At 35.8% G+C, this 27,391-nt stretch overlaps 1 protein-coding gene across 2 annotated transcripts in view; it reads left to right on the top strand.

Annotated features, from left to right (window-relative positions):
* Nucleotides 1–4,825: 4,825 nt before the first annotated feature.
* Nucleotides 4,826–27,391, top strand: part of Ppa2 (inorganic pyrophosphatase 2) — a 73,147-nt gene continuing 50,581 nt past the window's right edge. Inside the window, exons 1-5 of one of the 2 annotated variants that reach the window (XM_026404662.2) lie at nucleotides 4,826–5,033; nucleotides 14,226–14,293; nucleotides 16,578–16,622; nucleotides 20,945–20,998; nucleotides 25,194–25,313. In XM_026404662.2, coding sequence (XP_026260447.1) covers nucleotides 4,859–5,033; nucleotides 14,226–14,293; nucleotides 16,578–16,622; nucleotides 20,945–20,998; nucleotides 25,194–25,313 — 462 coding nt within the window. In that variant the 5' untranslated portion in view covers nucleotides 4,826–4,858. The remainder of the gene's footprint in view (nucleotides 5,034–14,225; nucleotides 14,294–16,577; nucleotides 16,623–20,944; nucleotides 20,999–25,193; nucleotides 25,314–27,391) is intronic. The other variant, XM_026404661.2, reaches the window with a different exon arrangement.

Below are 27,391 nucleotides of genomic sequence, written 5' to 3'. Positions count from 1 at the left end.
TAAACTGCATGGAGGAAGATACATTGTTCTTAAAAACAAGGCCTGCCTCCAACAGCATTAATGAGTAATACTGATGGCCCTATAAGCTAAGGAAAAGTTTATACTTCATCACACACAGTAAAACTTCCTTAAAATCCATTCAAAAACCAGGTATAGTGGTGCATGCCTGTAATCCCAGTAGCTTTGGAGGCTGAGGAGGGAGGATCACAAGTTCACAGCCAGCCTCGGCAACTTAGGCCCTAAGCAACTTATTGAGACTCAGTCTCAAATTTTTAAAAGCATAAAAATAAAAAGGGCTGGAGGTGTGACTCAGTGGTTAAGCAACCCCTAGGTTCAATCTCCAGTACCAAAAAGAGACCAAAATCCTCTATTCTTTCCTCAATCTATTGTTTAGATTTTGCAGCCAAACTAACTTCAAGTCAAAATAAAATCTCATGACAGGTTTTCTGGTCCCTACATCCAGATGGACACAGACTTCTTGGAGAATGAATGATTTTTGTATTGTCCTTTTGTCACTTTATAGTGAGGGAAATGGTCAAATAAGGTGATTAGACACCTGGGATCTAGTGTTTAAGTTTTCGGAAAAGACTTAGGGGAACACTGTGGCCCTCAGATATGTGCTTTGCAGCCTTGCCTCCTAGTAGCTCAACCCTTGAATTGGATTAGAATATTACCATGATTACTATATTTATTTATAATATTACAAGGGATTTATAATGTGTCATTTGGAGCTGAAATTCCTCATGATTATTTTAGCCTAGAAGCAATAATAATAATTAATCAAGCAGAACTTTTTATTTTTCTCATGCTATTTAGCAATGTGTGGTTAAATTATGTGATTCTTGTATGATAGATAAATTTTATTATGTCCAATTTAGTAAATAGCCAGGAAGACTGAAAGCTTAATACCAAATATATTCTGCAAATCATTGGGACTGATTGCTCATGGAATCATAGTGTTGCCACTCTACAGTGGCTTTAAACTTAAAATTGCTTTAAACTAATCAATTTTCAGAGATTTGTCTGATGGTAAAAAAATTAGGAAAATAACTTTAAAAGGGTCACTTCAGACAGGATGTACAACATCCTGAATTTTTTATAACAGCTTTTTAAAAAACTCTTCCAAAATGAAATGAGTAGTTTTACTTCTACAGAATTCACAGTTGGCTTTTAGATGTCTTAAAGGCTGAGCCACCAACATTGAGGATTTAGATACTCTCATTTATTCTTTGTCACGTGGTTAGAAGCATCAGCCCTACTGAAATTCTTTTTACTTGGACCAAATATCTATTTTCTTAATTCAAAGTACCCAGAGCTATGTCCTAATATTTGAGTTGAACAATCTTATCACAAATTCTCACGAAAAAATACCCTGCTGAATTATCATACAGGTGTGGAACTACTAGACATATGAGATCTACATAATACAAAGAGAAAATGATTACCAGTGAAATATGGCCTCATTCAGAAACTCATCCTATTCATATTAAAAATCCCTGAAAGTGGGAGCTAAAATTAGTTGCTTTTCAATAGCTGTATCTATTTTAAAAAGAATTTTTGTATTTCTAATTAGGGTTCAGAAACTTTTCAAAAAAGGGCCTCTAAGAATTTAAGCTTTTATTCATTAAGCTGGTAGAGGTGTGGGAGGGAAAGGTGAATAAAATTCTATGAAATGAAAATTAGCAAAGACATTTACTTGAAAGTAAAGGCAGACAAAATATTCTCAATAAGGAATATCTGAGTGAAATCATCTAGGGATGGCCACAAGGAAACCTAGTTACACTTAATAATATAAAGACTAACAATTTTGCAGGCTAAGCTGCAAAAGTAGCAAAACATGAAGATGCTTAGCAAGGGAAATTCAACTTAAGAGTAAATGAATGTTAGAAAGAGAACATTTAAAGGTACTAATTATATTCTAACAAGCAACATTAGAAAACTAAAAAAAAAACCCTGTTTTTCATTAGATGATAAAGAGTAGTAGATAATCATAAAAAAGGAAAAAAAAATTCAAAATTTAAATTACCATGCTAGATATTGGTTCTCTAGTTTTTGAGATGTCTCTTTCCATCAATTGTTTTGTTGAGATTAAGTTTGTTTCTTCATGTTTTAAATACTTTATATTTTTAGACCAGTTTGGGATTCACAGCAAAATTGAGCAGAAGATAGAGGGATTTCTCTGCCCTATACAAATACACACAACCCACTTACTACCAATTATTGAACATCAGAGTCCTATATTTGTTTACAAAGGAATCTATATCAACATCTCATTAGCATCCAAAAGGCTTCACTTTTGGCTTTGCATATTTTGTAGGCTTAGACGAATGTATGACATGTATTTACCATTCTAGGATCCATTCATAGTAGTCTTACTGCCCTACAGTTTCTTTGTATCCCATGATTCAATAAATGCCAGTGAGAATGAGGAGCAACTGGAACTCTCACACATTGTTGGTCCATTGCTACTTTGGATTTCAGTCCTATATTGAGGCCATGTGTACAACCTACAAAAATTTACTCTGTCCATGGTAAGTCCAGTCTCACATTCTGCTACTCAGAGACCCCTACTGGTGAAAGTAGTTTTATCTTTAATGAAAACGGCATTGTGTTAAACTCAACATATTCCAAGCCAAGTTTATCATCTAATCTCCAAAGGTTTTAATCCATTTTTATTTCTTTATATCTGGGAACAACACAACATCTATTTTGGTTGGTCTGTATAAAAAACTGTGTATTTTTTTAACTCTTCCATCACCGTTTCACCGCTTTCAATAGGCATCAAAAATTGGTTCCTTTTTCAAATGCAGTGTTCCTTTCTGTTTCTACTCCTAGAACTACTATGTCCTCGTCACTTGATATTTGAGATACTGTCAGTACGTAGACAGCGTATCTCCTATTTCCTATTCTGGCCCTTTCTACATATAAATTATAAGTCAGTTTCTCCAAATCATAAAATTTATAAACTCAATTCTTTTCAAGAATCTCTAGTGGTTTTGTATTTTGTAAACCCTGGACACATTATTTAACAGTTTTATGTGTCATTGTCTTTATGCTCTACCTTATAAATTCCTAGAATTGATCCTCAAACTCATATTTTAAAATTATTAAAGAAGTTAATCTGATTCATCTATTACTATTTTATATCAATCATATTACATACTCTGACATTTGATATTCAAATATTTTAGTAAATTGTAGAGAATGGAAAATGGGATTCTAAGTAATTATAAACTTATTTAATAAAAGTTTCCTTTTTGGATGTACAACTCTGCAACATTTAAAATGTAATTTACAAAATAACAAGTTAGTGTCAAGATTTCATTTTAAGTAAATATTACATTTTGAAATGCTTAATATTTTCTTCATTAGTTTTTACAAATCAGGATGCACATAACTTGAGGGTTACTAAAAAATGCTCCCAGAATTAAGGAAAGCTATTGACAAGAGAGGCCTCAGAACTACATTCTAGATTCTCCCAAAGGATAACTACAAGCATTAGGATACAGAGAATGGTGTTAATTTGAGAAATAATTCTGAGAAAATTTTTCTCTTCACTGTTTCCTATAGGAAGTCATTGTTTGTAATGTCACAAAACAATATGACTAAAAATCAGACATTTTTCAAAGTTTAAAACTCTGTAGATTTTTAAAACAACCTAGATTTTTAGCTACCTTGTTTCAGCAGGAATTTGTCTTACTGAAACATCTGATCGTCAAGGTTAATTGAACAATTAACTTTTTTCATATAAAGAAACCATAAAATTATACAACCACCATGATATATGCACAAAAGAAATGTTCTCTCCTTTTTATGGAAGAGTCTACCTCATAGTTCAGTCTAGTCAAGTTGACACATAAGAAAGCCACCAGTGCTGACAAAAATATTTTAGAATCTGCAGTTTAGTCTAAGTGGTCAGTGAACTTCACCTAGATATCCTTTCTGGAAACTTGGTAGAGCAGGTTTCTAATTTTAACTGTCACAATATAACTGGAGATAAGTGGCAGAACCTGAATGCCTAATGTGAATCCTGTTGTCATCTAGGGTAGAAACTTGTGGAGTTTCAGAGGTCTTCCTAGTGGCCTAATGGTTCCCTAAATAGGTGGTCTAAAGGAGGGAAAACTGATATTTGTGGCAGACTTCTGCTTGCTTGCAACATCTGTTCTTCCATTCTTCTGCAGTGGTATGGCTCTCGTTTTTTTTTTTTTTTTTTTTTTTTTACCTGAGCCCGTGACCACTCAGAGTAAAATCTACTGGGTTATAGTTATTTGTGGCCACTATATTAAGTGCTGTCCTGTGGGGTATAAGTAGCTACAGGTAGTGCAGGCTAATTCTGGAAAGTTGCCTCTACTTGGACTAAACAGCAAAAGGCTTCATGGAGGAGGTAAGGAAATTACTTATGACTTTTATGTAAGTCAGCGTCAAGGCCAAATTTTCATATGGAGGCATGATCATTATGTCTTACTGGGACGTCTTTGTGTAAGTACACTCGTCTCCTATGTTGGACAGGGTCCAGAGCAGCCTTTGGCACAGAGTAATCATACAGTAGTGCATTACCGCAGCAAAAATACAATATGATAGTAAAGGTTAATGGGGGTAAGTGAAGGATTGAGTGGACGAATGAGCGCTCCTCTGGGGTGGTGGACCTTGTCTGGTTCCTCTTTCAGTCTTGGCTTGGCTATATATACCCTGTGCACCGCTGGCGGGGCGCTGGTATTCCACTAGTAAGGGTGGGAATCCTGGTCCAAGGCCCAGGGTGGGAGTGACGACTCCCGAGCGGTAGGGGGCGCCGTCGTGCGGCCGGGTCGGGCCGGGTGGCTACCACAGCCCTGCACAGAACCGCACAGTCGTCTACGCCATGCGCGCGCTGCTGCCGCTGCTGCGCACCGGTAGCGGGTGGCGCGTGGGGGCCCCTGCCGCCGCCCGCCTGCCTCAAGCAGCGAGCGCGGGGAGCGGGCCGCGCCGCGCCATGGCCCTGTACCGCACGGAGGAACGCGGCCAGCTCCACTCGCAGGATTACCGCATCTTCTTCAGTAAGTAGCTCGAAGAGGTCCGCGGCGGGGCGCGCCGGAGCGGAGGAATGTGGCTGAGTAGTGGAACCAGGGGGACCTGCGCTGCCCGCGCGGCCTGCCTCTCTCTTTCAGGCCTTCCGCGGTCGCCGCGCAGTCCAGGCCATCTTCTTGCACGCGGGAGCCCGCGCTGAGCCATGGGAGCTTCCAGCGAGGGCCTCTGACCAAGACCTCCAACGCGGATTGTGGAGATTTAGGACGACAGGCATCCCCGGCGCCGAGTCGCCCTCGGCCCAGCCAACCGCCCTCTCGGAGCGCGTCCGAGCGCGCGGCCACCCCTGCGGCCCGCAGCCTTTCCCGGAACCCGGGCGGCAGTCTGGGTTCACACCGCTTAGTTGAGGAAGGAGGCCGAGTCCGCCAGCGCCCTCCCTTCCGATGGCGTAAGAAAGCCCCTCCTTTCGCGCAGTGGAGAGGCAGGCTGAACTCTGGAGATACAGGGATCTTCTCTCAAAAACACACGTTTGTGCTCACAAGTTTGCACCCTGAGTGCTATCCACAAGCAAGAGCCGCCCGGGCCTTCTGGTAGGGAGATGGCCCTACTTCCTCTGCAAATTGCACTAGCTAGAAGGTCAAGCGACATGTCGGGCACTGAGCTGGCCAACTAAGACTTTCGGAAAAGGACCCAGGTCTCCGGGACTATCATTTATTTTTCTATGCACCCCAGGCTCCCCTTTGTACGTTAGCAGCACCCGGAAAGTAGCAACGTCGATTGATTGGTTTTCACACTCCATTGACTTCAGAGCCCCGAGGGGAGCTGTAAAGTCCACCTGGTACCGTCACTCACATATTAGTAATCGAGGTCCTGGAGTAAACCGTGAAGGGCTTCTTCACTGTTTAGCTCTATAACCCTGATTCCGGGCGAATTTCTTACTTTGCCAAACCATGATATTTTTCCCCCGCCTCCTCTTCTGGAAAACAGGGCTCCAAACATCATATGACATATTGTGTATGTAAAGTGATTAGTTGCAGGGCCTAATGTGAATTATTTAACAATAATAATATCTGTAAGCATTTTTGATATCCTCTATTTTTAAAAGGTTTATAGTTTTCCTGCCTGAGATTACCGTCTAGGGTTATTTTATGGAAGAGATAACAGAGCTTGCCTAAACTCTTGTGAGGCAGCTGGTACTAAAATTTGTTTTCTTCAACATTGGTTCTTTTCCTTTATGCTACAAGCTTTTTTCTCCATCCTCCTTTGGTCAACATTGATCAGGTCGTGTTAAAAAAATGCTGAACCAATGTTGTGCGCACCTGTAATCCCAGCGATTTGAGAGACCGAGGCAGGAGCATTCAAAGTTCAAAGCCAGCTGCAGCAAATTAGCAAGGCCCTCAACAATTTAGGAATCCCTCTCTCAAAAAGTAAAATGGGCTAGGGATGTGGCTCAGTGGTTAAATACCCCTGGGTTCAATACCTGGTACTCCTCCACCCTAAAAAAAATTTACAATGTAATTTTTACTGGAACAAGTTTTCTATAGAAACAATGCTATAAATGGCATTTAGCTTTTTAAGCAGATAAAAGCTTGTCCCCTACTGCATAATACATGGAAGTAACCTAGATCTGCAATAAGTGTAGTAATTAACAGGCAAAGTAGTTAATATCTATGAAGTGTACTAGATTTGGTAGGCATGGCACAGAGGAGGTTTCATCGTGGTCCCTGCCCTCAAGAGATTCATAATATTAATGTAACTCATAAATGAGAATATAAAAACACTAAATATGTTTTACTTGAATCTTGATTGAAGAGAGGCAGAGAAAAAAGTGCAGAGAAGTCTGGAGCTCACAGTGTAGTTGAACAAGCACTGGATTTGGACTGGAGAGTTCTAAGCTTTAATTCTCGTTCTGCCTTTAACTTGCTGTGTACTGTTAGGCTAGTGTTTGCTACATTCCTTTTTCATAGGGACAGTTTCCTCAACTGTATAAGGAAGTAATTTGCCTTGAAGTGATCGTCACCCAAGGCCTTCTTGGCACTGGTATTCCTCGAAGGCACTGGATGAATGATAGAGATCCTAATGGTCTCAGTTGTTGCAAGACCTCTAACCCCTTATTTTGGAGTCTGTTGGCCTGTTTTTGTGGTTTCTTTAGCTGCAAATGTACTTTAAATCCTTGATTTTTCTGTGACTTACATAAGTAAGAATTACTTAAGTATATATATATATATGTCTTTTCACTCAGTTGAGAAAATGGCAGGTAAGAAAAAAGAAGTCTTACTGAGGTATATGAGCAGCAATTGGAATAAAGGGGAGTATGGTTTTGGGGAGAGTCCAAATGGTGAGATTCTAATTGGAGAAGGTATGTTGGATTAAATAATTCCTGAGCTAACCACCAGATGGCAGCCTTGGCAAAGGACTGTTTACTACTGACTGGAAAGAGTAGGACAAAATGATAGGAAGATGCTTGGGGGTAAGTGGGTTCATGGGAAAACAATGGACAAATTTCTTTTTTGTAAAGAGGGTCACAATAACTAGGTGGATGGGTTTGAAGGATCCCAACACATAGAAGTGATAATGTTTGAGGAGATGGAAATGCTAACTACCCTGATAGGATTAATACATGAATTGTATACATGAATTGAATTATAACACTCTACCTCATAAATAAGTACAAATAGTATATGTCAATTTTAAAAAATTTTGGTTTCAAATTGGAAACATAGTACCAGCATCCGTACATACCTTCCCAAGTAATTCTGTCTCACTTTAAAGAGGAAAAAACAACAACAAAAACAAAATAAAACATGGTATAACACTACTGGCTCTGTTCCACATTATTAAAATGGAAGTTTTTCCACAATCCCAGATATATCTCAAATCTCTGAAATACCAGTGTAGTGAGTGATACAACATTTTTGAGATTCCTCTCTGTAAATGGTTGCTCTTTTGTGCCATTAGGAGAATATTGATAGATATAATTCTTTTTTTAAAAAAAAATTGGTATAACTTTGTGAAAATAGTATCAAAGTAAGACAGGATGATTCAGGGGAAGGAGCATCCTGGATCATCAGGCCTCCTTGGTGACAGCTCTGGCCCTGTTAGTAACCTGCTGCACAGCCTTGTATCACTTCACCATTCTGTACCTCATTTTATTAAATCATAGAATGAAAAGTTTAGACTACATCATTTTCCATTCTGTTCCATAACTTTAACACAAGCATCTCATTATTAGGATTTCTTTTAAACAAAATATTTCATGGTTTAACAAATTAAAACACTCATTGCTTTATGAATAAAACTTTATTGCCTTCTTGTAGAATAATATTATACATGTTAAAGTACTAGTAAATTCTGACATAAATTGTCCCACACTTTTGAACCACAGAATACTTATTTCACAGAACATTGCTAACATCTTAGTGATATTAGAGTTTCATGGAACTTATTTTGGGAAGTACTGTGTAGGACAATTTCTACAACTTCTAGAAGCAACTATGGTCCATTAGATTGTAGTCCTGACTTCACCATCTTGGACAAGTCTTGGCTCAACTAACCACTACATGGCATCTCATAGCTCAGATGGTGTCCCTTAGCTCAATTTCTCCATCTGTAAAGTGGGTCTAGCACTAATAGTTCTATAGAATTGCTGTGGCAGTTAAATCAGACTGTGTGTAAAGATCAGTATCTTACACACAGTAGATATTAAATATATGCTATTTCTTTTTCAGTGTTAAGACATTAGACAAATCTTATCACTAGATTCCAAGAAGGGTGAAAGGTAATAGAATATGTGTAAAAGTCAATATTTTGAAAATGTTCCACTTTATTTCTAGGTTTCAGAATTTTAGTGGGTACTGCCCTACAGTCTTTTTGTGTAATCTTTAACTGTAAAACAATAATGAAATTAAATTTGTGTATATGAGATCAAACACCTACCACTGCATGTTAATGTTCCTTGATATTTTGGATGTTTTTGTTTGTTTTTTTGTGATAATAAACATTTTAGATTTTAAACTTTTCCTACAGGATAGGGAAAAGCTGTGTTTTCCATAATTTGAATTTTTGTAACTATGGGGTAGATAACTGGTTTATTTAGAGAAACAGTGCTGTGCATAGTTGAAGATACTTTTACGTAGACTGAGAATGAATCATGTAGTTCTTCATCAGTTTGCTTTATCATTTATGGTAAGCATAGGCTTGTGTTGAAATTATGGTAAGTTTTCTCTAAGTGCATAATTTGAGTAATAGGTAGAATATGACATTGAATGTGCTATATATTTGAACCTAGTAAACCTTCCTATGAATAAGTTTTCATGACCTTTTAATTTTTAAGTTTGCCCATATAGAACTCAAATTGACACATTAAAAGATAATGGCTATAGTGTGAATATAAAGAAATTTGATTTCCTTTTTTTTAATCCTCTTAAAAACAGCTTAGTTTCCTAAATGAAGCGCTCTGAAATATAAATCTTGTGATCTATAAACTTCTTTAAATTTCTGGATCTTACCAGAAAATAAAACAATTACAGTGAACACACTGATCTTTTTAAATGTTCAGACTCTGCTCAAAATCCTAGTGACTTTCTATTTCATGCTAAAATAAATAAATTTGAAATCTTTACTGGTACACAAGATCAAATACTGGTCTACACCTCTGGTTTAACTGCCTGCCACATTTCCCTTTGTCAGCTTCCTATCATCCTGGCCTCCTTGCTGTTTCTCAGATAACCTGAGAAGTGCTCTCCTCAACACCTGTGCTTTCTGTGCCTTCAGTGCTCTTCCCTGAATGTCTGCTTGACCTACCCCCTCACTCCATCAGGTCTGTGCTGACATGTTACCTATCGGGGAGATCTTTCTTGATCATTCAGTATGAAATATCACCCCTTCCTTTAGTCACTCTTTACACACCCTGGTTTGTTTTCCTTTAGAATGCTTATCATACTGCTATAGTATATACATATTCATTACTTCTGTTCTCCTACTAGAATGCAAGTTCTATAAGAACAGGGCATTGGAATTTGTATTCCTGGTACATAGAGTAGTGCTTGGCATAGAATATGTGTTCAGTAAATATTTACCAAGTGAATTAATTTAAGGAAAACTTACAAGGTAAATAAGAAAAATAGAAAGCAGAAAGAAGAAAACTTGAATTCGAAGTTATTGGGTGTTCTCTAATATTTTTTAAAGGCCAAGGCACCCATGCAAAAGGAAAAAGAGGAGATGAAGAAATAGCCAAATTGAGCCCTTGAAAACTAAAATATGATATTTTTTTTAAAAAAATACAACCTCAGCAGAAAGTACAGTGAGCTGAATTGTGTTGTTTCAAACTACAAAATTTTCGATAATTTGTCAGAGCAGACTAAGAAACTAATATAGATGAATCAGAAGAGAAAGTAAATCTATGTGTATATATTTTTTATCAGAAAATAGAACAAAATATCAGAATAGAAAAAGGAGATAAAAGGAAGAGACATGGAAATTCTAGGATGTCTCACATGTGACTAATGTGAGTTTTAAAAGGAAAGAACAGATACAACAATGGAGAGGATATTATCAAAGGGATAATAGGAGAGAGTTAACAATCAAATGACCCAAGTATCAGACCCCCACTCACTTTGTTGTGCAATCTCAGAAAAATGGAGACTGTGAAGAAGATCCAGAAAGTGACTGGAGGGCTGGGCAGTAGGGGGATAGCAGGCCACTTGCAAAGGGATGAGAATCAAACTGTTATCTGACTTACAGCACCAGAGAATGCTTAAAGACTGTGGGAGTAATGCCTTCAAAACTCTGAGAGAACATAATTTCCCTCCTAGAATTCTCTACCCAGCCAGCCATCAGTCTGGGTAAGGACCAAATAAAGATCTTTCACACACTCATGTGCAGTTGTTTTTAGAGAACACATGTTAGGGAATGGTCCCCCCAAACAAAGAAGTGAACTAAAAGAGATAACTGCATGGGACCCAGAAAACCAAAGGTCTTAGAATGCCAATAAAACATCAAATCCAGATGACAGCAAAAAAACAGAGGGCTCCAGAGAGGATTCCGGTTTTGATGGTATCTGTGAGGTATTGGAATAATTTGTAGATATGATTGTGACAGATAATTCAAGAAAGGTAATTAGAAGCATAAGGAAAAATAGAAGTTGAACAAGAAAGGAAGCTTAAATTATAACATCCTATTTGTCAAAAATCAACACATGAAACAGTGCTTCTCAAACTTGCCTGGTTCTCATCCTTCCTTTGTGTACCAGGGGAAATGACTAAGTGTGCTGGGAGGACTCCTTTATGTTTAAGCGTATTTAAACACCTCTGTGAGTGTGCATTACTTAATGGAAGAAACTACTGAGAAAATTAAGCTTTCGAAAAATTAAAGTGATTTACAAGAATATTACCCATTAAAGCATTATCCTTACCTGAGATCTAAAGATATATTTATTTTTTTCCAGTAACAATTGTTTTATTATTTTTAATTCATTATTATTTATGAATGCTATTTTATGATCCAAGTCACTTCTAATCTATATGGTTATCTAAGTCTATACACTGACAATTTATTCACTTATTTGATAATTAATCACTGACTAATAATGATCATTCAAAAATTAGTAATGTTATTTATTTTGTTCTTTTGTTGATTGTAGATAACTTTGAAAATCAAGTAAATGATTTGAAATTGGATATGGAATGCATTAGGGAAATTTTTGTTTTTAAGGTTTATCCTTTTAATTTGTGAAAAAGGCTTATAGGTCATAGCCAAAGTTTTATAGACTTTGCTCTTTGTATGCTTTGCTTCAATTTTATCTCTTCCTTATACGCATGTTCTTTAGAAGTTGCCTTGCTGTCAGGGTGGAAAAAGAAAAATTAACAGTTTGGAAGGGAAAAAATGAAATAGTAATGGAGATATTTATTCAACGAATCCTCTCTGGGCAGATATTTATTGAATGTCAATTTACATGCCAGCTAGTTTTCTAGATACCAGGGATCCAAAAGAAAGTAGAACAAGACAGAGCTGCTAAAGAGAGAGCAGTACAGAATTAAAATCTACATGACTTAAGAAATTACTAAATGAAAATTTTGTATGGTTGTATTAAGCCTAGCTTTTAGAAACAGATATTGTTCAATGCAACTGTATATTGGGTCATTGCACTTGTTTAAATAATATATACTTTTAAAAGTATTTTAAATACATATTTCGGTATATAACTTTTAAGATAAGGTAGTTTCTGGTGTTCAATTTGTTTTGTTTTAAGCTTAATATTCTTAACCACTTTGAGTGGAAATAAATGATTTGTTTCTTTCCATGGTGAGACCATTGAATCTTTCTTCATCTTTTTAAAAAATATGATTATTTATTCTAAATAGTTTTACATGAAAGCAGAATGCATTTTGATTCATTGTACACAAATGGAACACAACTTTCATTTCTCTGGTTGTATAGGTCAAGTCCCACCATATGTGCAGTCATACACATACCTAGAGTAATGATGTCCATCTCATTCCATCATCTTTCCTGCCCCCAAACACCTTCCCCTTCCCTCCCTCCTCCTCTTTGCCCAAACAAAGTTCCTCCATTCTCCCCACAACCCCTCCTCCCCTGACATGGATCAGCACCCACTTATTAGAAAGAACATTCGACCTTTGGTTTTTGGGGATTGGCTTACTTTGCTTAGCATGATATTCTCCATCCCCATCCATTTACCTGCAAATGCCATAATTTTATTCTCTTTTAATGCTGAGTGGTATTGCATTGTGTATGTGTACCACAGTTTCTTTATTCATTCATCTGTTGAAGGGCGTCTAGGTTGGTTCCACAGTTTAGCTATTGTGAATTGAGCTGCTGTGGACATTGATGTAGCTGTGTCACTATAGTATGATGATTTTAAGTCCTTTGGGTATAGACCGAGGAGTAGGATAGCTGTGTCAGATGGTGGTTCCATTCCAAGTTTTCTAAGGAATCTCCATACCGCTTTCTAGATTGGTTGCACCAATTTGCAGGGCCACCAGCAATATATGAATGTACCTTTTTCTCCACATCCTCACCAATACTTATTATTGCTTGTATTCTTGATAATTACCGTTCTGACTCAAGTGAGATGAAATCTTAGAGTAGTTTTGATTTGCATTTCTTTGATTACTAGAGAAGTTGAACATTTTTTCATATATTTTTTGATTGATTGTATATCTTCTTCTGAGAAGTGTCTGTTCAGTTCCTTAGCCCATTTATTGAAGGCGCCGAAAATATATATTAGCAAAAATATGGCCTCTTCAACAAGTGGTGCTGGAAAAACTTGAAATCCGTATGCAACAAAATAAAATTAAACCACTCAAAGTGGATCAAGGACCTAGGAATTAGACCAGAGACCCTACACCTAATAGAAGAAAAAGTAGGCCCAAATCTTCATCATGTCGCATTAGGTCCTGACTTCCTTATCCAGACTCAAACCACAAGATGTAAAATCAAGAATTAATAAATGGGATGGACTCAAACTAAAAAACTTCTTCTCAGCAAAGGAAACAAACATGAAGAAAGAGCCCACAGGGTAGGAGAACATCTTTATTATACATACATCAACTAGAGCACTAATCTCCAGGATATATAAAGAATTCAAGGGCTGGGAATATGGCTCAAGTGGTAGTGTGCTCGCCTGGCATGCATGTGGCCCGGGTTCGATCCTCAGCACCACATACAAACAAACATAGTGTGTCTGCCAAAAAGCTAAAAAATAAATATTTAAAAATTCTCTCTCTCTCTCTCTTTAAAAAAAAAGAAAAAGAATTAAAAAAGCTTGACACCAATAAAAATAAATACCCCAATCAATAAATGGACTTTTCTTCTTATGCATTATAGGTGAAAATTGGGAATTCTGTTACTAGGTCTCCTAGGGAAATTGTTGTCAGTTTTAGTCTAGTTCACTTAGTAATGAGTCTCTTCAAAAGTGAATTTTTTTCATAGTTTGGATTTTAATTTGTTGTAGGTATTTTCTGTTTGGGGTGTGTTAGGTCACAGGAATAAGTAAATGATTTCAGCAACCTAGTACTGTTTAGTTGGTATATATTTTTCTTTGGTCCTCAAATAGGAACAAATTTTAAAAGTTGAATTAAACTTTAAATCAGGAGTTAATGCTAATTTGAAAAAGTTGGGTAAACTTAAAAGAGGATGAGGATATTATTGTTATAAAGAACAGTGTGTCCATTGATTTAATTCTGTGTTTTTATTCTCTACAGAGAATGTAGCTGGTCACTACATTTCCCCCTTTCATGATATTCCTCTGAAGGTGGACTCTAAGAAAGAGGTATTATTTTAACTTGTCTTGGGGGTGAAAATAGGTAGTGCTAGTATTGCCATAAGATGTTTTTTTTTGAAAGCCCCTTGAAAAAAAAGAATGTGGTTGTTAATCAGGAGGAGAAACTGAGGAGTCATAACAGGATTGCAAGTCTCCTTCACGAATTAAAATTTGCATGAAAATAGTATTCTTCCAGAAAGGATTGGGAGGAAATGATGTGAGTGGTTCATAAACTTAGGCAATCTGGTAGGAAATAAGGATTAAAGGTAATAACTTAGGAAATTAACAAGAGGCTTATAATTTTAGTAATAATGATATTGTTAAATTTTTGGATTATTTCAGTTTGCTAACCACTATATGAACATATGCTATTTTATTTAATCCTTGTGGGTTGCTCTTATTTTCTCCAAGACATTAAGGCTGCAGGCATTTTATTGACTTAATATCTCATAGCAGATAAGTGCCGGAGCCAAGTTTTAAAGTGGCATTTCTGACCACAGAGCTCCTTGACGGTTCTGAATCAAGAACTAGAAAAGTAAGCCAGGGGCTGAAGGAGGTGGCCATGGTAATGTTTGAATAGAACCTAGTCAGTTGACAATTGTATGGGTATAAAGGATATTTGTTGAGGAGGAATAGGAGGAACCTATTGTAGGGAGAACTGAGAAGGCCTCAAAAATATGCACTGGGGCATTTTGATACTAATAACTTTGGGGTATTAGTCACCTTAGAGGCTGAACATCACACATGATACTGAGTTTGTGGAACACTGAAGTGGCATTAGCAAAGAGTACCAAATTGTCATTAATAGTGGCAGTAGGGTCAGTGGTAGGATTTGTTGAGTGCTTGTGGTACTTGGCCAGGCACTGTGCACAGCATTATCTCAATCCTTTTGGAACTACTGTGATTCCCTTTATTTTGTTAATGATGTTAAACACCTTACATGGTTACATATATAGACAATTGTGGAGGTGGAGTTGAATTTAGGTGCTTTAATTCCAAGAACTACCTCCCTTCTCTCATGCAATGTCTTGTTTGTTACTGTAAGTGTTTTTACAGGACAAGGGGTCACATAATCTGTAGAGATAAAGAAACCAGAGATGGCAGAAATAACTCAGTGTTTCTGTGTGTGTATGTGTGTCCATGTATTTTGTTTTGTTTTAGCCAGGGAACTATTAAACCTGAATTTTTCCTCTCTTCCCCACACCTCTCTTTGCTTTGGCTAAAGCATTCATTCATTCATTTATTCATCCAATGAATAATCATCGCATGTTTATTATGAGGCAGACATTATTTCAGGGACTGCTTGTGCAGTGGAAGTGTTTAAGTGTCATTCACACTCAGTTGGAGGAGACAGACAAGCACAAAATCAATCAGATAATGGTAAGTTCTAAAAGGGAAGTGTAGGACAAAGAGTTGACTAGTGAGTGATATTGTTGGGGTATACCATGGCAAATCTGTGTACCTTATAATAACACCACAATAATAGGAAGTCATGTAGTAGGCAGGGATAGAATTAGAAGAAAGTGATATGGAAACATCTTGGTGGGCATAATATTCCAAAGAGGATGGATTTGGGTGAATGTGAGATTCAGGATTGGACAAAATTGAATAGGTTTCCCTAAATTTCAGCCAGTGGGATTGGAATTTTTGTACCTTATACTTTGGGATGTAGAGTTTTAGTAATAGAAATAATGTTTCAGGGCTGACCTGGAGTAATTATTTTTCTGTTTGTTTTCCTCATTAGTAGTCGTTTTGGTGTGTAAATGTTACGTATACTGGATGAGCGTCTGTGAGTCGCATGATTTTCCTTCCCAACACACCACGTAGTCTGGTTTAATTTAAAAATGCTTAGTGGAGGCGTAATAATCACACCTTGGTAGAATTCACAGGCAGGAGGTGCAGCGAGTACTTTCATGGCTTGTTAGTCATGCTCCCTGGAGTTTCATTTCAATAATGAAATGACTGTTTTAAGCGTAATCACTGGAAATTGCCAGTCTTTCCTTTAAGACTGAACAGAGCCTTTGCTTATTTTATAAAACCTTGGAAAATATACTTGAAATAGATTCAGCTTTTCTGATAATTTATTTTATAAAACACATCTATGCTGTGTTCACTGGAGATGCTAATACTGAAGGAAAGACTATGTGGGCATTTGGTAGGTTCTCTGTTGAGTCAGATTTCTGGACAGCCTCTGTATTAGAATGGATATACAGTAAGCATACTTCTATTGCTGTGCAGTGCATCTGTATTTTGTGAAATATTACAATCATAAATGCTATCTTTTCTTTTATAGGAAAATGGCATTCCTACAAAGAAAGCACGAAATGATGAATCTGAGGTATATCTAAAAGTTTTTATTTCTGAGAATCACTTTTTTACTGTCTCTTAAAGGCCTTGATGATCGTTTAGATTTGTGAAAGTACGTCTAAATGTTTTCCCTGCAAGACTTTCATATGCATGGGTTTTTTTTTTTTTTTTGTAATCTTTCTTTAAGGCAGCTAGGACAGAAAGCACCATTTAATACTGTTTATTGTGATTAAATATTTATAATACAAAATTTGCCATTTTAGCCTTTTAAAAGTGTATAGTTGATTGGCATGAAATACTTCCACAATGTTGTGCAATCATCACTACCATGTATTTATCCCAAAGTGTAACTCTAGACCCATCAAGCAGTGGGTTCCAACTTCTTCTCCCCCAGCCCCTTGTAGCTACTCCTGTCTCTGAATTTGACTTTTCTAGATACTTTATTACTAATTTCATTTTTTATTTTTACTTATTTTTAATTTTTTTATAGTTGTAGATGAACAGAATGCTTTTATTTTGTTTATTTTTATGTGGTATTGTGGATTGAACCCAGTGCCTCACACATGGTAGGCAAGTGCTCTGCCTCTGAGCTACAGCCCCAGATCACCATTTCATTTTTTAAGTGAAAAAAACTAGAGAATCAAAGCATGAACCCAGATTTTAGTAGCAAATTATCACAGTAGATAACCTTAAGTAAATGTATGTCATGAAAATTGGTCTGTTAATCTGTTAAAAATTATAATAGAGAAGATAGTTGGAGAGCAACTATCAGAATTGAGAAACCTGTCTTTTTGGAATACAGGAGAAGAAAAAGTTACATCAACTAAATGCCAAAATAAATATATTCCAAATATATCTTTCAACTGTGTGACTGTCAAAACTTTTATAGTTATTCACATAGGACCAGATCATTTGATTGACATCTTTTCCCATCTCCTACTCTGGGTGCCCTTTTATTGTGCTGATGCCAGTCAGCTTTTCTTATCACTCTTTACTTTTATGGCCTTATCTCCTTCTATTCTCTATCCTTACTGAAACTTTTGACTCTAGTGTTTCTACCCTGGAACCACTTAGAGCACTTATTAGAAATTCACATTGCAGGCCCCATCCCATAGCTGCTAAATCAGAATCACTACTTCGTGGGCCCTGGATGAACTACATGCTTAGCAAGTATTTAATGTATATCCTGAACATGAAGTTCGAGAACTACTACCCCAGATGTTGGGCAAACAGACCCTCAGGGACTTGAGACCTTATAGTTCCTAGCAACTTGTATATTAACCTGAAACAGTTATTTCAGTGACAAGAAATATATATTTTGTGTTCAGACAATCAAATTAAAAATTCTTACACTGTAGTTTCTATGTTGGAGACCATCCAATACATGTTTATTTGAAAGAGAGAAGAAGGAAGGCTGATTTTCTCTTGCCCCTCCTGGCTTTTCCCAAAATACAGAAAATGTAGTGACTCTCTTTTCATATTATTAGTTTTTCTTTTTTATTTCTGCAACAAAAATACATGGAAAAAAATGGAGGAAAAGAAAAGGGCTGGCTGAAGAAGAAGTTCAATGGCCCTGCCATATGCACAGCTTTCTGATTTGATTTGAGTTCCTTTTATCTTTTTGGTTTTCTAATAAATTCTGGCAGGCCATTGTCAGTTTATAATTAACACTAATCTTAGGAAAACCAGACTAACATTGACTTTAAAAAATTACAGGCCAAATGCATTTTAGCTGTAGAGAAGAAAGGCAGGCTAGGAATAAGCCCGAAGTGATCAGGAGCAAATGATGAAGGAGAGTGTGGCTTTTGGGGTTAAAATTCAAACCTATTCTTCATCTATTGTTCTTTTGGCCTAATTCAAGTCTGTGAGTGGTTTGGTAGGTGTCATTGTATGAAACGATTGTCACTAGCATGGTCTCCTCTGTCATCTCTGAGTACTCATCCACATGCATTTGTCCTCTTATAGCTAGGCTTTCAAGGATGAATAAATTATGTGAACATCTGCCATTTACTTTGGTTCTTCTTTTTAACAGCTTCTTCAGACATATTTAAACAGGTGCAGGGGTACCTCATGAAAGAGCATAGAAAATGAAACATAACAGCAGGACTGTGTGTACCGTTGCTAGGATAGGTATGAGCCTTACTTCTGAGGAGCACTGTTGAGAATTCATTTTCAGCTTTGTTTACTTCCTTAATGGGTTTGCAGTTTTGCCATTTGTAATATTTAGTCTTCTCTAGAAAAACTTGATAAAACCAACATTACTTTTGTGCCTTAATGTATTTTTATATTTAATTGTAAAAAATGGCATTCTTTGAATTAATAGCTTTTGTGTTTCACTAAGAAACCCTCAGGAACTTGTTTAGCAGTGCTTTAAGCCAACTCTGGCTGTATATTAAAATAGCTTGGAAAGATTTTAAAAATAAGCAGTGTCCTGGCTCCACCCCAGCTCAACGGAATTCAAATAGGTGGGTGGTGGGGCTCTAGGCATTCTTTTTATTTTTTCCTAATTCTTTCAAGCTCACCAGGTAATTTTGATGTGTGGCATGATTAAGTATATTAAATTACTCAAATGTTCACTGGTTTTTTGGTTTATTTCTATCTGTTGTGAGCTAATGATTTTTTTTAAAAAGTACAATCCAAATAAGTAATTAGAACAATGTAATTCAAGTTGTAATTTTTTTTATTTGTTCTTTTTAGATACACATGACAGTAGAGTATGGTTTGACATATTATGCATACCTGGAATATAACTTATTCTAATTAGGATTCTATTCTTGTGGTTGAACATGATGTGGAACTTCACATATATGAACATAGGAAAGTTATATCTGATTCGTTCTATTGTCTTTCCTATTCCCATCCTCTTCCCTTCATTCCCCTTTCTCTAATCCAAAGTACTTCTGTTCTTCTTTTCCCTACCCTTCCTTGTTGTGGGTTAGCATCCACATTTCAGAGAGAACATTTGGACTTTGGTTCTTAGGGGTTGGCGTATTTCATTTAGCATGATAGTCTTCAGTTCCATCCATTTATCGGCAAATGCCATAATTTCATTCTTTTTTATGACTGAGTAATATTCCAGTGTGCATGTGTGACATTTTTTTTTATCCATTCACCTGTTGAAGCGTACCTAGGTTGGTTCTGTAGCTTAGCTATTTGTGAAGTAAGTTGCTATAAACATTAATGTGACTGCATATGCTGATTTTAAGTCCTTTGGGTATATGTTGAGCAGTGGGTTAACTGAGGCAAATGGTGGTTCCATTCCAAGTTTTCTGAGAAATCTCCATATAGCTTTCCAGAGTGGTTGCACCAATTTGCAGTACCAACCAGCAATGTATGAATGAACGTTTTCCCCCACATCCTCGCCAACATTTATTGTCATCAAGTTCTAATTTTGGATGATTAGATTCAACAGACATAAAAATTACTGTCAATTTGCTACAATATTTTTAAATGAGCCAAATACCAGCCTGTTTGCAGACTGGCCCTGATGCTGGACCACACTTGGAGCAATGCTGTTTTAAACCATTGCTCCTTCCTGATCACTCATTGGTTACAGATATAAAAAGGCAGGCAAATCACCTTGAACCTTATGACTTTCTCTTTGTAAGGCAAGTTGTGGGAAATTGTTTTTATTCCCCATTCTCCTTGGTTTAAGAATTCTACAAAGTTCAGTTGTAAGAAAAGAAGACATAGTTCTTTTGTAATTTTAGCGAGTCTGATATTGTTAGCTAAACCTGCTAAGGTTAGGAAGGCATATCTAACTCTTTGTGAACTTTGTTAACTACCTATGCTGACATCCTTAATTTTATATTATGATTGTAACTTGGCATAAATATTCTTTTATAATATTCAAATATTTAACTTAATAATTTTCTGTGGACTTTCTTTTAAGTGATGTAATTGATCTTCTTTCCAGCCTCATGCTGACTGGGACAGAGATGAGAGGTGTGTGAGACTGAATGTGTGTATGAGGACCCAGTCTCTCATTCCATTTTAGCTGGAGAATGAAAATCAGAGCACATTTCTTGACTTCATTCTAGTTCTGCCACTACATTGCAAAGGTACTTTTGTGTAGTAACCTCTAACACTGCAGTAGGGGTCAGATGACATATAAAGGCTTTCATTCTGCCATTCGTGTTAGACAACTTCTCCCATTTTTAGAAAAAAATTAAGGCATGAGTAGACAAATGATGCAGACACTGAGCATTTTTTGTGAGATCAAAACCTAAAGCATGTTTTTAAAGTCTCTACTGATTTTCATTTAGCAAAAGTTTCTCCAAGTGAAAAAAGAAGAGATCTGTAAAACTTTTTATGTTCTGCTTATCTTTCTCTCTCTCTTTTTTTTAACCACAGAATTTGTTTAATATGGTTGTAGAAATACCTCGGTGGACAAACGCTAAAATGGAGGTATGGATATATTCTGTTAAGGAAAATTGAAATGCTAACTTAACGGTGATCTACATTGTTTTTAACTGCTTGGCATAATACTTTGAATTAGATGATTGACAGACTATAATGAACACAATTAAAAGTATTGTTATGCATTTAGACTTAAATTTAAAGAAGGAAAAGTATTCAAAGCTGAGAATACACTTTAGATACTAAGAATGTATTTAAAATTTTTTAATTTTGTCTGTGTACTTTGTTATATGTATACTTTTCATCGCCTTTTCTTTGACAAGATGGCTGATCCTTCCTACATTTTCAAGGTTTCCTTAAATAGATTTTGAGATGTATTCAGTTCATAGACACAAGTGAAACATTTATTTAAGGTTAATGATAGTTTTAATTTCCGGGGACTTAATTCTCTTTTAGATTTTTACCATGCCTGTAATTAATGTGTTTTCCTGACTAACTTAAGTTATTAACACTATCTAATAGCCTTTGTTGTTTACACAGTGAGTTTTTAAAAAAATTATTTTAAATTTCCAATGACTCCAGGAGGCTGAATCAGGAGGATCACAGGTTCAAAACCAGCTTCAGCAATTTAGTGAGGCCCTCAGCAACTGAGTGAGGCCCTGTCTCAAAAAAATAAAAAGGGTTGGAGATACTGTTCAGTGATAAAACACCTCCCTGGAACCAATCCTGATACTACCAAAAAAAAAAATTAATTTTAATCTTTTCCATGAGACATGACTCTATCAAGAATAGTTTTTTTCAGTGTTTTATGTTCTTTCTTCAGTTAGATAAGATCCCTTATGTTTCTGAGCAAAATTTAATTTGTGACTCTTACATTGTTTAGTTTAAGTCTTCAATAACTAGGGATGTGATGGCAAGTATAATTTTCTGAATCTGTATTCAGAAAATTATTAGTAATTTTTGTTAACATTTTAATAGAAGGGAAAGGTGTTTGATTCTTCTTTTTATATGGGTTTTTGTTTTGTTTTTAAATGACAACATGAATGTGTTTGGTAGAAAAGTAACTTAGAAATGAAATCATTTGGTTAGATTGGGTTCTTTTAACCATTTTATAAAGTTGTATAGCAAGTAAACAATTTATATTTTATATATTTATGGAATACAAAGTGATATTGTGATTGATGAATACAATATGGAGAAACTAAATCAAACCAATTAGCATATGTACTACCTTAAATAACTATCATTTTTTGTGCTGAAGGCATTTAAATTTACTTGGCAATTTTGAAATATACAACACATTATTAACTATATTCACTATGCTTTGTAATAGGTCAAGAACAAAACAAAATCTTACTCCTCATTTCTGAGATTTCGTACCTTTTGACCATCATCTACCCAGAACCCTCACAGCCAAGTGACTGTAACCACCATTCCACTGTCTGCTTTTTAAAAATGTTATATTGCATTTATTTTTAATTGATACATAAAAACATGAAAATTACACATATTAGTAGGGTACCATGTGATGTTTTCATACATCTGTACATTGTGTAATGTTTAAATCAGATTAAATATTTCTATCTCTGCAAACATGAATCATTTCTTTATAGTGAAAATTTTCAATATCCTTTGTTCTAGCTTTTGGAAATTTACAGTCCATTATTGTTTTCTGTTGTTGCCCTACTGTGCAATAGCACAGTAGCATTTCTTCTATCTAACTGTAACTTAGTACCAATGACTCCTCTCTCTCCACCCCCTGTACTTTCCCCAGCCTCTGGCAAGCACTGTTTGAGTCTCAAATTCTAGGAGATGAACTTTTTTAGATTTCCCATATGAGTGAAATCATGTGGTACTTGTCTTTCAGTGCCTGGCTTATTTCACTTAACATAATGGTCTCCAGTTCTATCCATGTGTTACAGATGGCAAGATTTCATTTTTTTTATAGTCGAATACTATTCTGTTGTGTATATATACAACATTTTCTTTATCCATTCATCAGTTGATGGAAACTTAGGTTGTTTACATCTCTTGGCTTTTGTGAATAATACTGCAATGAATATGGGCATGCAGATGTCTCTTCCATGTACCAGTTTAGTTTCCTTTGGCTATATATTCAGGAGTTTATTGCGGGATCTTATGCTAGTTCTATTTTTAGTTTTTTGAGTAAATTCTCTACTTTTTTCTGTATTGTACTAAATTACATTTCCACCAACCGCACACTTGGGTTCCTTTTTTCAATATCCTCACTAACACCTATTATCTCTAGTGTTTTTTAAAAATATTTATTTTTTAGCTTTAGGTGGACACAATATTTTTATTTTATTTTTATGTGGTGCTGAGGATCGAACCCAGTGCCTCACGCATACCAGGCAAGCAAGCTACTACATGAGCCATATCCCTAGTCCATCTGTAGTGTTTTTGATAATAGCCATTCTTGCTGAGATGAGGTGATCTCTTTTTGGGGTTTTGATTTGGATTTCCCTGATGATTAGCATTGTTGAGCATTTTTTCATATACCTATTGGCCATCTGGATATCTTTTGAGAAATATTTAGGTCTTTTGTCCATTTTTTAGCTAGATTACTTTTTTAATTAATTAATTAATTTCCTGTTATATGTTCTGGATAGCAACCCCTTTGCAGATGTGTTGTTTGCTAATATTTTCTCCCATTGTGTAGTTTGTCTTTTCACTCTTTTTATTATCTCTTTGCTGACCAACAGCTTCTTAGTTGGATGTAATTGCATTTGCCTATTTTTGCTTTTATTGCCTATGTTTTGAGAGTCAAGTCCAAAAACATTGCCTAGAATAGTGTGTAGTTTCCCCTCCCCCTTTTTTTCTTTTTAATAGTATCTGGTCTAACATTTAAATATTTACCCTTTTTATGTTGCTTTTGTGTAACTATGAGGTATCAGGGTTCAGTTTCATTCTTGCAAATTGGATATACAGTTTTCTCTACTAAAATTTATTGAAGAGACTGTCTTTGTAACCTTGTGTTTTATTGGCATCTTTGTTGAAAATCAGTTTACCATATACATGTGGGTTCATTTCTGGGCTTTCTAATTTATTTTACTGATCATTGTTTCAGAATTTTTTTGTTAGTATCATGCTGCACTATTACTTTGACTTTGTGGTATAGCTTGAAATTAGGTAGCATTCACTTTTGGGGGGGGTGTGTGTGTGTGTGTGTGTGTGTGTGTGTGTGTGTGTGTATGTGATTTGCCTTGGCTACTCAGGGGTATTTTTATGGTTACTTATGAACTTTAGGATTTTTTTTTTATATTTCTCTTTAAAGCAATGACTTTGAAATTTTGATAAAGATTGAATTGAATCCAGTTTACAATTCTTTGAATAGTGTGGATATTTTAGCAGCATTTTTTTTTTCAATTCATGAACATGGGATGCCTTTCCATTTACTTGTGTCCCCTTTGATTTTTTTCCAAAAGAGAAATCAAGAGAACAATCCCATTTACAATAATAACAACAACAAAACAAAAAAACCTAAATTACTTAGGAATAAACTTCATCAAGGAAGCAATAGACCTGTATGCTAGAAAGTGTAAAATGTTGATAGCGTATAGAAGTGCTATTGATTTTTTGTGCTGGTTTTGTATCTTGTAACCTTATTACATTACTTTATTATTCTACCAGATTTTTGGTGGAATCTTTAGTCTTTTATACATATATGATTGTATTACCAGGAAACCGAAATAATTTCACTTCTTCCCTTCCTATTTGGATGCCTTTTATTTATTTCTCTTGCCTAATTGCTATTGGAAGGACTTCTGATGTTTTGTTCAATAAAAGTGGCAAGAGTGAGTATTGTTGACTTATTTCAGATCATACAGCAGAGGCTTTCAGTCTGAGAATATAGTGAAAATCTTTTCAATAACTCAAGATTGTTGGTAATAAGAGGCCCAAGATGAGTAACAAAAAAGCAAGTTGATTAATCTTTATTTTCTTGCCATTTTAAAGATTTTATTATTTGTGTTAGAAATAATGGAATTTATGAATAGTTTAATTCCTAAATATATAATTAGTTGTTTCCTTTCCTGACAGCTTTCTCTTACACAGTGCTGTAAATTAGTAATAAGAACTGGCTTTATTTTAAGTCACCTTTGATTATTAAGTTGGAATATGAAAATTTAGTTTGAAAAATGGCAGATTTAAGAAATACTGTTTGGGTATAGGAATAATCATTTCACATCCCCCTCCACCTTCTTTTCCCCTGTGATCTGCTTAGATAGCCACCCAGGAGCCATTGAATCCCATTAAGCAAGATGTAAAGGATGGCAAGCCACGCTTCACGGCGAATATCTTCCCTTACAAAGGTTATATATGGAATTATGGAGCCCTCCCTCAGGTAACATTTTTGTTATAATGGTAAAACTTTTCTGTCTTCTGAAAAATTGCCCTGTAAATCCTGTGAATTACTTGAATTTAAATTGGTTCTGAGGACATGTCAGTTTGAGAGATTTGTAAATTTAAAAGTTTTTAATGTAGAGTTTTATTGTATCAGTAAATTTTGTTTCGAATCATATATATGTCTATATTCAAGTTTTTAGAGTACGAGGGATGTAGAATGCTCAAATTTGATATTTTGAGCACACTTCTTTTTCTGGGCTTGGCTATTGTCAGTGAAAAAATTTTAAGCAAGGCTTTATCTGTAGTCCTTCCTTTAATTGTGCTTTTGTACACATTCATATCTGATATGGTGAATTTTATATTTTTAAATACAAATCTTTTAGGTTATAAACTTTTTTCAGAACTCATTATAAACAGATGACTTGTATTAGTCACTGTTTTGCATTTACAATTTCCTTGTGAAAACAATGAAAATGGGGACTAATATTGATAGAGAATTTTTCTTATTGTTTTTAATCCTTTCTTGCCCCTGTGTCCTCATTCTTATTAAGCAGCAACTCTTCCAGATTATTTAGTGAGTAGAACTCAATGTGCTGGGTCCAAAGTCTAGATTGTGAAGAAATAAAGAAGCATTTGCTTTTATGTTTATAGAACCCTTTTGATCATCTGTATGGAGATTTAATTTTTATGTTTTTATTTATTAATTTTAATATGATACATTAAATCCAAAGATGATACTGGGGAAATATATGAGAAGGGGATGGGGGTTCAGGCTTAATCTATCCTGGAAAACAGCTGCCAGTGTAGAATAAACATTCACAGGGAAAGAAAAAAGAATTGTTCTCTTTAAGAGCCCCGGCCTCTGATGCAGTCGGACCACCCACTTGGTTAAATTTTTCGCTGAAGAGGAGCTCCTGAAATGATGTGCTAAGAATGAGAAAGTGTATGGAAACCTTGAAAGCAGGTTTTTTGACTTGCCAGGTGCATAAACAGACATTTTGTTTAACCCAACAGTTCAAGGTTAAACAAATCTGTAAAGCCTATCTGGTACTGAGAGAGAGAGAGAGCGTATGGATGAGGGGATGGCCAAAGAAGCCACTGAATCAGAGATAGCATAAACAGGCATGTAAAGTAGAGTAGTTGAGGGAAAACTAAAATTTATGTATTTGTTCATGTCTTTAAACATGTGTTAAGGATTTACATGCTCCGCAGTATATCAGATGTTGGGTATTCAGACAGATGAGATGCAGATATGCAATCAAGGCAGCGTAGTAATTGGCTAACTGTGAAAGTGGGAATCATTAGTGACACAACTTTGGGTAGGATGCTTTGTGTTCTGTGTCTCACTTTCTTCTGTAAACTAGAGAAAGTAAAATGCTTATTGCCCATAGTTGTGTTGAGGTGAAATAAGTTTGTTATATTAGAATACTGTGTAATGGATGCTAATCAGTTATAATTACTATTATTATTATTATGACCAGTACTTCTATTATCATCTGGTCCTTTTTCTGAACCTATTTACAGTATGAATAGGATGATTCCCAGCTAAGTCAATAGTTACAATGTAGCATAATAGGTGCGACTAACACTAATTTTATTATTTTATGATGGAAAAAATAATAAAGCAGATCTACTGACAGCAGGGAAGGAGTGAGGCATGAAGGCAAAAACAAAAGAAGCTTACATACTTTTCTGTTTAAAGTCATGTTAAATTTTTGTGTTCCTCTACGTTTGAATTTTCAAGATGCTCTTTTCTGTTGTGATATTAGACTGTTAAATGCAGTAGTTCTTCTCAGATCTAAGGAAAGTAAGGACACTGAACATCAAGAGCAAAAGCAGTCCAACAAGAAACAGCAGTTGTAAGGGCTGAGGTAGGAGGAGGACAGTGTGGCTAGAATGGAAGTGAAGGAGAGGAAGTAGACCTGCATTCTCTCTGCCATTTTTAACCAGAGATCAAATTGATCTTGCAATGTGTGTGCGTGTGTGAGCATGCACATGCACACGCTCCTGCACGTGCATGAACACTGTAGACGGCATGTGTTCATTATCTACCAAGCAAAAAATGACTAAATTCAA

Source organism: Urocitellus parryii, chromosome 10, assembly GCF_045843805.1.
Source record: "Urocitellus parryii isolate mUroPar1 chromosome 10, mUroPar1.hap1, whole genome shotgun sequence".
NCBI lineage: Eukaryota > Metazoa > Chordata > Mammalia > Rodentia > Sciuridae > Urocitellus > Urocitellus parryii.
The sequence above is the reverse complement of the archived record's forward strand: the minus strand, read 5'-3'. Positions and strand labels throughout refer to the sequence as shown.